The sequence below is a fragment of the Elgaria multicarinata genome, chromosome 1 (assembly GCF_023053635.1).
Source record: "Elgaria multicarinata webbii isolate HBS135686 ecotype San Diego chromosome 1, rElgMul1.1.pri, whole genome shotgun sequence".
In the NCBI taxonomy this organism is placed as follows: Eukaryota; Metazoa; Chordata; class Lepidosauria; order Squamata; family Anguidae; genus Elgaria; species Elgaria multicarinata.
This window is the reverse complement of record NC_086171.1, coordinates 90,508,008-90,521,143: the sequence shown is the minus strand read 5'-3', so window position 1 is coordinate 90,521,143 and position 13,136 is coordinate 90,508,008. Positions and strand designations below refer to the sequence as shown.

The following is a 13,136-nucleotide window of genomic DNA, read 5'->3' as shown; positions in this document are numbered from 1 at the left end:
TTGTATACTGCTTTTCTAGATAGATATGCCCAAAGCAGTGCATGATAGAATAGTAGTACAATGATGGCAATGCATAATCAAAGCATCATTACAGTAACAGACTACTACCAATTATCTTCAAAACATATAGAACTCCATGTAAACAAGAACTGCACTTCCAGGAGTGTGATTCTGCTTGCAAACAAGACTTTATTTACCCGCAGAATTGCTGAGATTTTGGAAGGACCTGCAAAAACGTCCATGGGGGCTGCATGTAGCCTGTGTGTTGCCCACACCTGATGGGTGTGTTGCCCACCCATCCAATTCTACAACCACTGTATAATATTGTAGGGTTGGAAGCATGTGTATCGTGCCCCACCAACTTCCTGTACCACAACCAGACAAGATCTTCTCCACAGAGGAGTCTCCCATTGCTGGCCATTGCATGTCTGGGGCTCAAGGGGAGTCAGTGGAGATAGACAAACCACCTGAGACTACGACTGAAGAAGGTGCTCAGGGAGGCTGTATATTCAGGCGAACAAACACATCCTTGTTCCTGATATCAGATTTTCCAAAATCATCCCTGTGCTCAAAAGTGGGTCTGAGCAGAGGTCCTTACCAGAAGGCTCAATGCCATTTTGGCAGTGTGAGGCCTCCATTCCCTGAGTCCAACTCAGGAGTAGATAGCCAGAAGTAGTACATGCTTTGTAACAGGACCCTGCTGATGCTTCAAGAAGGGACGAGGCAGCTATATAAACCCCTACCTAATGTTGATACATCACCTCCTCTAGCTTTGCTCAGTGTATTTTGTTGGACAGTTCCCTTGCTCCTGACAAAACCTTGCTCCCTGATTTGTTATACAGTTCCCCAACCTCATAGGTAAGAAAAAAATCTAAGCCCCACATGAATGGGATAATAGGACATCTAACACCAAAGTAATTGTGTAACTAATTGTAGAATAAATGTTTTAGCTTTTAATTGAATTCAGTTCATGAAAAATGTATTTAGGATTTTAACCTGTAAAACGTTTGACAGTCGACACTATTGGAGTCTACCTGCATTAGCACTTGAAATGGAGTAAGCTAATTAGCATGCGATGGTGTGTGTGGCCCTTGATACTCACTTTTTTCTTAATTAATTGTACTTTGTGGTGATAGATTTGCATCTGTGCAGGAGTGAGAATCTTGGTACTATTTATGTAGTTATGTTAACTTGCCCTCTGTATAGGGCAAGAGAGAGACTCTTGAAACCGCTGCTGACATATGGAGGCAGGATTGCCCAAGCAGAAACAGTTCTCTTCCTCCTTCACAATACCAACAGTTATGTCACTCATAAAGTGGCCCTGTTTGCACTGGCAGCGAAGAAGATTAGGAAGAGAGAACTAGATAAAATTGCTATAAACTGCCACGGAGACTCAAGAGTGCTGAGCAAAATGAGAGCTTTAGTCATAGCAAATTTAAGGTTGTCTGTATGATTCTCTTGGTTATTCTAAACTATTGTGTACTTCTATAGTTGTATGTTCTTCTATGGATGTATTTGTCATGGCCTTTGGCTAGCACAATAAACTTATGAATGAATGAATGTAGTTGAGATTATCTTTAGAGTTAGCTTTTCCTTGCCATGTCTTCAAAATATCACCTCACTTGCCCACTTCTGATCTTTGCAAGATCAGTGCAGCTTCAGTGGTGCAACATCGAAACTTATGATGAGGTAGTCATGCAAGAGCTCTTAATGACAGTCCTGTTTTCTTTTTCCCTTGTGCCATAGGGGAGCCAGTTTGGTACAGTGGTTAGAGTGCTGCACTAGGGTTGGGGAGACCCCAAATTCAAATGCCTGCTTAGCAGTAAAGCTCATTGGATGACCTTGCATCACTTGCATACACTAAGCCTAGCCTACTTCACAGGGTTGTAGTGAGGATAAAATTATGGGTAGTGTACCATATATGCCACCTTAAGCTCCTTGGATAAAAGATGGAATACAAATGTAATAAATAAATTATAGGATGCATCCCTTGAACCCAAGAGTCCTTTAACATGACTCTCACTGATAGTTCCACTTGATGGGTTTAGGTATGTGATGAAGTATTTGATGTCACATTTGAGAAGTGTCTCACATTTTCAGCTTACATAAATAAATAAATAAATGAGATGTTTCAGGGCAGAACTATATATCATAAGAAACACAGGATTTCTACTGAGCCTGGAGACTGGCAGAGGTGATCTTTCAGCTAGATGGGCATTTTTGCCACTCTAGCTGAGGCATGGGGAAGCAAGAAGGCTGGGGAGGCCTGAGGGTAGGCATAAGACCTCTCCCGCCCAACCAGCATGCATCAGTTTTCCTCCTCTCCAAGGTTTCCTTTGCGACCTTGGAGAGACAGCCAGCTGCGATCGGGATTGGGGAGGGAGCTCAAGCTCATGGTTCTGAGATTGGAGTGCTGTCTCCAACCTCAGATCCAGGAATCCAAGTTATACTATGCTTCCCTCCCCCATCTCTGTCTACAGTAGGGCCCATAGGATTGCTCTTTTACTTTGTCTTCTGACATCATCATATGAATTTCCCCAGCCCTGGTAGCCGTGGCCAGTGATATGGAGACTCCAAAATGCAAAGTGAAATGAACACTGTGAAACAACTCATGAAATCTTAAAGTCAACCTTAAAGATTAAGATTCATTGCGGCATAATGTTTTGAGGATTCTATTTTAGTGGATGTGAAAGTGTTAACCAGTGGGAGAGGCAAAATAATGAGACTATTAATTGGCTAAAATCATGTTGCTCTTCTTGCTACATGAGTTAAAGTAGAAAGTGCATTATGGGGACTGAATTCCAGAGTGGCTTCTGGATGTTCAACAAGTGGAAGGGCATAGACTCAGAATTATAGAATAGCAGAGTGGGAAGGGGCCTATATAGCCATTGAGTCCAACCCCCTGCTCAATGCAGGAATCCACTTTAAAGCATACCTGACAGATGGCTGTCCAGCTGCCTGTTGAATGCCTCTAGTGTGGGAGAGCCCACAGCCTCCCTAGGTAATTGATTCCATTGTCCTACTGCTCTAACAGTCAGGAAAAATTTCCTGATGTCCAGCTGGAATCTGGCTTCATGTAACTTGAGCCCATTATTCTGTGTCCTGCACTCTGGGATGATCGAGAAGAGATCCTGGCCCTCTGTGTGACAGACTTTCAAGTATTTGAAAAGTGCTATCATGTCACCTCTCAGTTTTCTCTTCTCAAGACTAAACATGCCCAGTTCTTTCAGTCTCTCCTCATAGGGCTTTGATTCCAGATCCCTGATCATCTTTGTTGCCCTCCTCTAAACCCCCTCCAGCTTGTCTGCATCCTTCTTGACGTGTGGTGTCCAGAACTGGACGCAGTACTCAAAATGAGCCATAACCAGTGCCAAATAGAGGGGAACCAGTGCCTCACATGATTTTGAAGTTATATTTCTATTAATGCAGCCCAAAATTGCACTTGCTTTTTTTTTGCAGCCACATCACCAGGTTGGCTCATATTCAGCTGGTGTTCTACAACAATTCCAAGATCCTTCTCACTTGTAGTATTGCTGAGCCAAGTATCCCCCATCTTGTAACTGTGCATTTGGGTTTCTTTTTCCTAGGTGTAGAACTTGGCATTTATCTCTATTAAATTTCATTCTGTTGTATTCAACCCAACGCTCTAGCCTATTAAGATCACTTTGAAGTTTGTTTCAATCTTCGAGGGTATTAGCTATCCCACCCAATTTTGTGTCAACTGCAAATTTGATAAGCATTCCCTGCACTACTTTGTCCACATCACTAAAAAATTTGTTGAAGAGCATTGATCCCAGGACTGAGCCCTGTAGTACCTCGCTTGTTACCTCGTTCCAGTTTGAGAAGGTACCATTGATAAGCAGATTTGAGATTGATTCTGTAGGCAACTGTGGATACCTAATAGTTGTTCCATCCAGCCCACTTTTAGCTAATTTGCTAATCAGAATGTCAGCAAACTAGCTAAAAGTAGGCCAGATGGAACAACTATTTCTGTTTTAAGTTGTCTAGCTAATACCTAAAGAGGTCTTCCACATCTCTGTGGGAAGAAGGGTCAAGAATGGACTTGTTAACTTACGTGGATTACTGGAAAATGCAATTCACACACAGCCCGTGTAACTATATCCCTGCATTACCTTTGTACATTCTCTCTCAATATATGACATGAGATTTCACCAGGCCATTGAATAAATACTTTGCAGTTTCCAGTAACTATCAAAGCAAGATAGTGACACAATGGTTTGAGATCTGTGCCAAAGTGTTTTGATTTAAATCAAATTTATTTAAATCATTATTTGAATCGCTTTTCTGAAGGACTCAATTTTAATGTTTTAAACCACAGTTTAAATCACCAGTGAGGAAAATTTTATTTAATCATCATTCTTAATAGAAGTACATTATTGCTGAATATAACTTTAATACATATTCAGAGATGTAGGTTTCATTAGGAGGTAGGTACACACTAGGTAATCATTCTGAATTGTTTTCAGATTAATTTTAATCAAAAATGGGATGTTAATTTAGTCATTCTAGTACTAAAGCAGAATGAACTTGTCAAGATGAACCGCTCCAACTGTTTAATTAATCATGATATTTTTGTCATGATGTGCCAGAATCACCACCACCAAACAGACTTTTAAACTTGTTTATTCTTCTGGTTAGTTTTCTTCTTCAACAAACAACAACATTAATAAAACATACACGTGCATTTTTGAATGGTTAACTACTTCAGTTTTTAGATAATTGTAAAGTTCTTTAAAAAAATAAAATTTAGGCAATTTCAACCATAGCAGGTACAGAAACAAAATGGTGTTACTTTTACAGCCTGTTGCTGTCATGCTAGGTATTTTTCTTCTACAGCAGAGGATTCATGCAGCAGAAGTTTCCTCAGGAGTCAGGACTACATGAATATGTTCTGTTCCCTTTTCATTTCATTTCTATTCCCCTCCCCATCACTTGCATTTATATCCAAATTCCTCTTTTTCATTCTGATCTACTCCATCTCCTGAAATTCTTTATTTTGACCTTCTCTATCTTTGGACTTAGAAAGAGGCAGGGCCTTGAGAGCGAGAAAGTGCATGCACTTCTGTACACCACCTGCAGTGTGGAATAGATCTTTTCAGGTTATCTCCCATCTCCATAAACTGCTGCTAAGATATTCATAGAATATAATTAGAAGTTCTTTAATTTGTAAACCGCCCAGAGAGCTTCGGCTATTGGGCGGTATAGAAATGCAATAAATAAATAAATAAATAGTATTCATGATGATAACTTTCCCCTCTTTTTTACTATTTTTTTAAAAAAATATTTTTTAAAAAATCTGATTTTAAAAATAAATAAATCACTGATCTTTTATAAACCCTGGTTTTCAGCCTGGATGTCTAGTTTACGGTAAGGCTTCAACCAATAATTATTACCTACAGTCATGTGTTTGCTGGGTGCTGCACTGAAGTGAACCGTGATGTGACCCTTTCCCCATTCTTCAGGGTTTAAAAGAGAGGGATTGACAAAAGTGTTACAACAATAAGCCATGATAACATATTATACAGCTTACAGAAGGAGATGATGTTATGGTCTGGGAAAGGCTTTGCAGGTAAAAGGGGTTTGACCTAATGCTCATAGAAGTGGGGAAACTGTTCCAAGTCTAAGGAGTAGAATGCCAGAGGATGCAAATGACATATGAACAAGGTGGAGGGCAGGAAGTGCAACAGGGATGGAAACTTGAAAAGCTTTAAATGTCAGGACTGAGATATTAAAAGCCGTTGTGAAAAGCAATCGGGAACCTGAGTAGAGATTTTAAGAGAGTTTAGTTTAGCAGAAGCCTTTTGAATTGATCAGTATGGTGAGGGCCTGCAAAGGGAAGATCAGGTTGGAAGAATTTGATAGGGAAACCCAAGTATAGATGTTTTTTCAGTAGATGCAGATAGGAACAGGTAGATTTTGGCAGTACTGAAGAAACAGATTTAGCAATGGCCTAGATAGAAGCAGAAACAAGAAAAACTAAAGATGGCCTAAATGATGTTGGGTCAATCTAGCTCTCTTGGAGTTCCAAATGCGGGAAGATAAATGTGTAGTTTAATATATTTGCAAGGAATTAAAAACATCTGTGGGGGGGGGGGTGAGAGAGAGAAAGAGAGAAAGAACACAGCAACAACAACCAAAAGGTTGCAAGACCCCTCCTGTTCCAAGAAAAGTTGGCCATTCACAACAATTTCTCATTTTTTTGTTGCAGATGAACAAGAGGCCTTGAATTCTATCATGAAGGACTTGGTTGCACTCCAGATGAGCAGGCGTCCCAGATTGTCTGGTTTTGATAGCATGAAGAACAAAGAAACTTCACATTCCAACAGACAGGTAGTATATTCCTGATAACTGTAGCTTTGCCTGTCTTATGGATTCTATTAAATTAATGTGCTATGCCAAATGGATTTCACAATGCCTTGTAGAAATGTTCCTTGTGAATTGTCTTAGTTTGTTTTACTGTACTAAAGAGCAAAAAAAAGTCGAGGACGGTGTCTCTGTTGGCTTTTTGTGGGTGGTCTTCGTATATAGAAATCAGAATGTCTGCCCTGAATTTTCATGTCTGTCCTTTGGCATACCTCTATTTCTAGCCATTCAGGATTATAGGTTGAAACTTCCAGCTGCCTTTCTTACATGGAATGCACAGGTATTCCACCCCTTGGTCAATAAGCAGGAGATGAGGCAGCAAAGAGCTTACTACTGCTCTTAACAAAAGCTCCTGTCAATTGAAAAAACTTGATGCCCCTTCTAAGGAAGAGACCTTTCCCATTTTTCTGGTTCTAGCTTCAGCTGGAGAACAAAGGCCCTTTGGTGTTCCTGTTTGGAAGTGTAACCTTTTTGAAGTCTTTGTTCTTAAATACACTTAACCCTTCTTATTTCTGCTGCTTTGCTGCTTCACCCTCACCTTAATGATCCTACCTAAAAGGGGACAGCAGATGCAGAACACACAGGTGCAGGAGAGGGAGGGTGACATCTAAGCCTGGGGTTAGCTGCTCCTCACCCACTCACACACCTCCTATGGCAGGGACAGCCACAAGTATTCCCAAAATTTGTGAACCGCCCAGAGAGCTTCGGCTATTGGGCAGTATAAAAATGAAATAAATAAATAAATAAATAAATAAATAAATAAATAAATAATAAAATAAAAATAAAATTCTCTTTCAGAGGGACAGATCTTGTTAACTACAGTGTGAAGCAGTTGCAAACCTCAATTTCCTAGCGTTCTGCTCCTTCACCTTTGACCCTTGTCTCATGGCCCTGGAGCATCTGACAGGTGCAATCTCTTTGCTGAATCCCATACAGAATCTTGGAGGGAGGAGAGCGATTTGAAGGATACGCTAGCTTCCTACCTCCCCCAGTACAAGTTTTCTAGTCTGACCTCTTCCTGGTGATTTTGGCCATGGCATTTGGAGTTAACTTGGAGTACTCCAGGTTCGGAAAATCTGTATAGTCTGCAAGAAGCTTCTTGTTTAAGCATCCTGTACCTAATTCTGTCATTGTTGAAGCAGCTCAGAGTAAATAAAAGAAAGCTCATTCTGCCCTTTTCGATAAGGAAGGAAGAAATTTGGATGCCATGGACTACAGAGTCTAATCCTCAGTTGCCTAGGCCTCCGAGTGGCCAATTACCAGGTGTGGCAGGCCAGATACCAACTCTTTATGGAAAAGGTGGGCACCCTGCTTGAGCTTTTCCCTGAGGATAAGAGAGAACTTGCTCAGGTGTTGCTAAATGAAATGGCTGGAATGGCTAGACAGCAGACTACTAGCTTTCAACACATAGCCAACTGTGACTCTTAAGGCCACGGTTGGAACGATAGTCCTCAACCGCCAAACTTGCGTCGCACTGCAGGCCTTACATGGGAGGCTTGATTCTAGATAGATCCCAGGGGAAGGCCTCTTCCACTCCATTACTAGTAATGGCCTCAACTCAGTATAGAAAATGAAAACTGATAGCAAATACATGGGGCTTGGGTAGTGGTTCATGCAGATAACACTGGTATCAAAGATTGTTGAGAAACCAATCTTTCCACTTGCCCAACTTTCATTTTAATTGGTAGCACTGTCTCAGGGCTACAAGCAGCCCTTTCCAGCCATGAAGTACCAACCCTCCATAGTGGGGTATACCTCCAAGAGACATCTTTGACTTGGCATCCCTCTACCTCCTGTGCCTGGAGATGTCATGCAGTTTCAGAGCCAGGCTGATCAGTTTTTACTCCACATGGGAGGACATTACATGGGGCATATGGTACCCTGCAATTGTGAGGCATGGCTACAGGATTGAATTCCACAGTCTCCCACCACCAGGATCCATGCTGAACACAGTGCCTTCTACACCCATTGTAGAAGAAGTGATTTCCCTCTTTACCAAAGGGGCAATAGAAACTGAGCCACTGGGAGAAGAACATTGATGGTGCTATATAAATAAATAATAATAATAATAATGAAGCTTCTACTCCTGGAATTTTACCATCCTGAACCACTGTGAATGGCTTAATCTCTGCCAAAAGTTCCAAATGGTAACTTTTGGAACCAGAACAGCTTCCTTGGATTTAGATGGAAAGGAGAGATAAGAGTTGGGTGTCATCAGCATACTGGTGATACTGAAACTCCAGACAATCTCTCACAGTGGTGTCATGTATATGTTAAATAGAGAAATACTACAGGCCAATGGCCACATCTTCAAACAGGAATCCCCCACCTGAGATGACCCCTCCAAGAAGGACTGGAACTACTGTATAACATCTCTCAGCTCCACTGAGACAGACACCTCAGAAGGATAATATCGTTGATGGTATTGAAAGCCACCAAATGCTACAGTAGAATTAACAGGGACACATTACCCCTGTATAGTCCACCAAGATGATTAAAACAATCTCTTTCCCACAACCAGGCCTGAAACCAGATTGAAATGGATCTAGATAATCCATCTCATCCAGAATTCCCTGGAGCTGAGAATTCACCACCTGCTCCAGCACCTTGCCCAAGAATGGAATATTCAAGACCGGCTGAAAATTATCCAAAACAGTGGGGTTCGGGGAACGTGGTTTTTAACACAGTCTCCTTTAAGCAAGAGAATCACACCTTGCTGTAGAGAGGCATTCACCACTGCCCTTACGCATACCATCTAGTCCGGGGATGCCACTGAGGAGAGACTATATGCATCAAGATAACCTGTAGCATTAGACTGTCTTAGTGGATGATCAACTGGGAGAGGTGGGCCAAGGCTAGTGGAACCCTGAAGTGGCTGTTCAGCTGTTCAGCTGGTTGAAACTTAGAGCAGCCAGGTTTATTTATTTTATCTATGTATATAATTTGTAACCCTGTTTTTCTGTGACCCAGAATTCTCAGTGCAGGGTACAGAGTTTAAAAATACAAATATTGTCAATAATTTATGACAAATAGAATGAACAATGGGGAAGATGGGGGGGGGGAAACAAGAAAGCAGATACTGATAATAAAATAAAGCCTAACTATCAAAAGCCCAACTAACTATCAAAATAACTAAATAAAACAATCTTAACCTCCCACTTACAAGGAAACACTCCTGGATATGTCACATTTCAGCTGGGACCTGGTTCCAGAGCTTAGGGAATACTATTGAAATTATGATAGGAATATATTATATTGTGTTAGGAATATATTATCCTAACACATAAGTTCAAGAGGAAGTCCCCACCAGTAGTGATCGTGGCACATTTGGTAAGAATAACAACCACCATTGCTGTGAGCACCAGTATTACTTGGAAGGTGTCAGTATTGTGGCTACCTGGGCTACTCGATCCACATTAGGTATGCCAGAATTGATTCCGTCTGCAGATGCCTCCATTCAAAGGAGGGCCCTTCAGTTTATACTGTATAAACTATCAATTCTCTCATCCCACCCTGAGATATAAACATCACTTCTGGACATCCTTTACTGTCTGCTGTCCTGTTTGCTGGCAAAGAACAGGAAGTTGGATTTGCCATAAGATTTCCTTTTGGTCTGCAGGATAGAGAGCCAGTGGTATCACCCACACTGTGGAAATAAATTTGGAGGCAGAGGGCTGCATTGTTTGTATTTATTTATTTATTATATTTATATACCGCCCCATAGCCAAAGCTCTCTGGGCAGTTTACAACAGTTAAAAATGGTAAACATTAAAAAGTATACAAAATTTTAAAAACCATCAGAAACATATCAACAGTATCCATTTAAAAACAACAATTCTGGGGTCCATTAAAAACAAACTTAATGTTGTTAAATGCTATTAAAATACTGTTAAAATGCCTGGGAGAAGAGAAAAGTCTTGACCTGGCGCTGAAAAGATAACAATGTTGGTGCCAGGTGAGCCTCATCGGGGAAATCATTCCACAGTCGGGGGGCCACCCTGAGAAGGCCCTCTCCCTTGTTGCCATCCTCCGAGCTTCCCTCGGAGTAGGCACTGTTGATGCAGTCCACCCCTACCCCCCAGCTTAGGTGGATGTTAGGGACATGTTTGAATTCCTTATAGTCCTGTCGCCCACCAGGTTTTCTCCCTGTGTCTTGCTCTCACTGGGGTGATGGGTTGTCTAACTCTGCAGATTTGTTGAAACTGTCAATAGCATTTCCTCTGCTGAAATCATGTCCTAAAATTTGGAATCATAGAATCATAGAATAGCAGAGTTGGAAGGGGCCTACAAGGCCATCGAGTCCAACCCCCCTGCTCAATGCAGGAATCCACCCTAAAGCATCCCTGACAGATAGTTGTCCAGCTGCCTCTTGAAGGCCTCTAGTGTGGGAGAGCCCACCACCTCACCAGGCAACTGATTCCATTGTCTCTTCCTCAAAAAGGTTTTCTTTTCTACCTCTGTCTTCTGTTGGTTAACCCTTTGCTGCCTGCTCTTCTGCCTTCTGACCTGAAGGGAACCTTATTTTAAGTCCAACTTCCAATTTTTCTTTTATAAATATAGAGTTGTGATTTTTTTTTCTGCTTTCAGAAAAAACCCAGTGCCAACAATCCAGCTGTCCTCAGCAAACCTATTATAACAAACCAGTGTGTTCATGCAGGAGAGGACAAAAAGGCTCAGGTAGGAAAACTTGTTTTCCCTTCTAGTACTGTCAATTACAAATTGATATGTTAACATATTTCACGGTCATCTAAAAAAGCTAACACATCAGTGTACTATAACCTGCTGGAATTCTATAGCAATTGAAGTAGCACAATTAACTTTTAATTGTTTCTCTACACAAACAAAAAATATATTCCATGTTGAGATCTCTTGCTGTACTAGTATGGAGAAATTGGCTAGGAATCATAAGCCAATTTCAAACCTTGGCTTCAGACTCTTACTTGTTATAGGAGTAAAAAAAAATCAGGAGTCCCCATCTGGATGTTATTTATTTACTTATATCCCACTTTTTTTCCTCCAAAGAAAGCAAGGTGGCATACATAATCCTCCTCCTCCTCTCCATTTTATCCTCACAACAACCCTGTGAGGTAGATTGGGCTGACAGTCTGTAACTGGCCCAAAGTCACCCAATGAGTTTCCATGCCTGAGTGGGAACTGGAACCCGGATCTCCCGACTCTCAGTCCAACACTCTACCTACTTCACCACACTGGCTCTCCAACTAAACTCTCCTGGTGGTTGTTAGTTACTGAAGCTGCTCCTGCTGGTAGGAGAAGCTAAGTAAAGAGTGATCAGGCAGTGTTCCCCAGGTAGCAAATAGGCCGTGCTCCAGGATTCTTGATGCCCTGGGATTCTTGTCTTATCATTTTGTGCAAACACAGCCATTGGAAGGAAATTCAGAGTAGAACTAAATGTAAAGAGGGAAATGCAGGGTTTCTAATCCTGTGCTTAACATTGTGAGGGATGTGGGACTAGGTGAACATTTGCTGGGGAGAATTGGTGGTGGTAGGTCCTAAATTTTACTTCCCTGAGACTTCTGGCCAATATGGCATTGCACAATTTTCAGGGACCCAACAATATTTCACATGCTTTAGAGAAGGGGGTTACTACTTAAACAAATATACTCCCTATTTAATGCACTGCTCCTCGTAGGGAGGCATGGGATGCAATAATGCTCTCTCCAAAGGCTCTAATATTCCAGGACCTAGCCAGCAACTGCCACAACATCCGCTTTCTCCCACTTCCTCAGAAGGCACAGTAGAAGGCATGCTGCCCCTTCAAAAACAACAGTCTCTGATCTCAGTTCATCTCCACCCTGCAGGCTGGGCTGATTTTTAAAGTTAAAAAATGATAGATATAACCTCAAGTGATGGATTTAATATCACATGTAGTTTTGCCCACAATTTGTAGCTTTATTCCTCATTTCTTCAAAATACCTAAGTAATGAAGTCCCCAAAAAGTATAAGATCTTAACCTCAATTTTAGCAAAGAGGATTAATATTATTGTACATTACAACTGTACATTAAACTGTGTTTAATGATGTACATTAAACTGATCAAATAGGTTTCATTAGAGCTAAGAAATTAGTATATATTAATTGCACTAATATTGATAATGTTTCAGTTTTTAAAAAAAACTTATTCTGCTGCTATTTTTAGACAAAGCTAAAGCATTTGATAAAATGGATTTGCACTATCTATTCCAGGTATTGGAAGCCTTTATTATAAGAGGGAATTTTAATATTTGAATAAAAATATCTACAATTCTCCCGTAGCTAATTTTTTAATTAATTCCAAATGTACGAGTTCCTTCTCTTTAAGAAGACAACGGTGTCTGTTACTTTCTTTGCCTATGGTGGCTGTAGAACCATTAGCAGTAACAATCAGGATGGTCTAATTCAGGAATATGGAGCATGTGACCCTCCAGCTGTTGTTGTCTTGAAGCTCCCATCATCTTGGCTAGGGCTGATGAAAGTTGTACATCAACATCTGGAAGGCCAGAATATTCAGGATGTTTAGCAGGGGTGTGCAGAGTGAGTCTTCTCTGCCCTGAAATTTGGAGCAGAGCTCTGTTGAGTGGGGTCTCTGCTCTGATTTTCAGAGGGGGTCCATCTCTCTGCACCACCAGATTACTCATTGGAAAACTGCTCTGTTTTCGGAGAACCACACGATTATCGTCAATGGGAATGAACAAAAATGCATACATCTCTGTCATTTTTAAAGCTAAAGAGATGAAACTTGGTACCCTGGTAGC

The 13,136-nt window shown here is 41.1% G+C and overlaps 1 protein-coding gene across 2 annotated transcripts in view; it reads left to right on the top strand.

The window, feature by feature from the left end:
* The window catches only part of MAP3K3 (mitogen-activated protein kinase kinase kinase 3), a 99,711-nt gene that overhangs the window by 23,530 nt on the left and 63,045 nt on the right, over nt 1-13,136 (top strand). For both annotated transcript variants that reach the window (XR_010025716.1, XM_063131972.1), the window contains exons 2-3: nt 6,230-6,351; nt 10,972-11,061. Coding sequence is in view for 1 of the 2 variants with exons in the window: in XM_063131972.1 (XP_062988042.1) it covers nt 6,230-6,351; nt 10,972-11,061 (212 nt within the window). In the remaining variant the exon portion in view is untranslated. The remainder of the gene's footprint in view (nt 1-6,229; nt 6,352-10,971; nt 11,062-13,136) is intronic.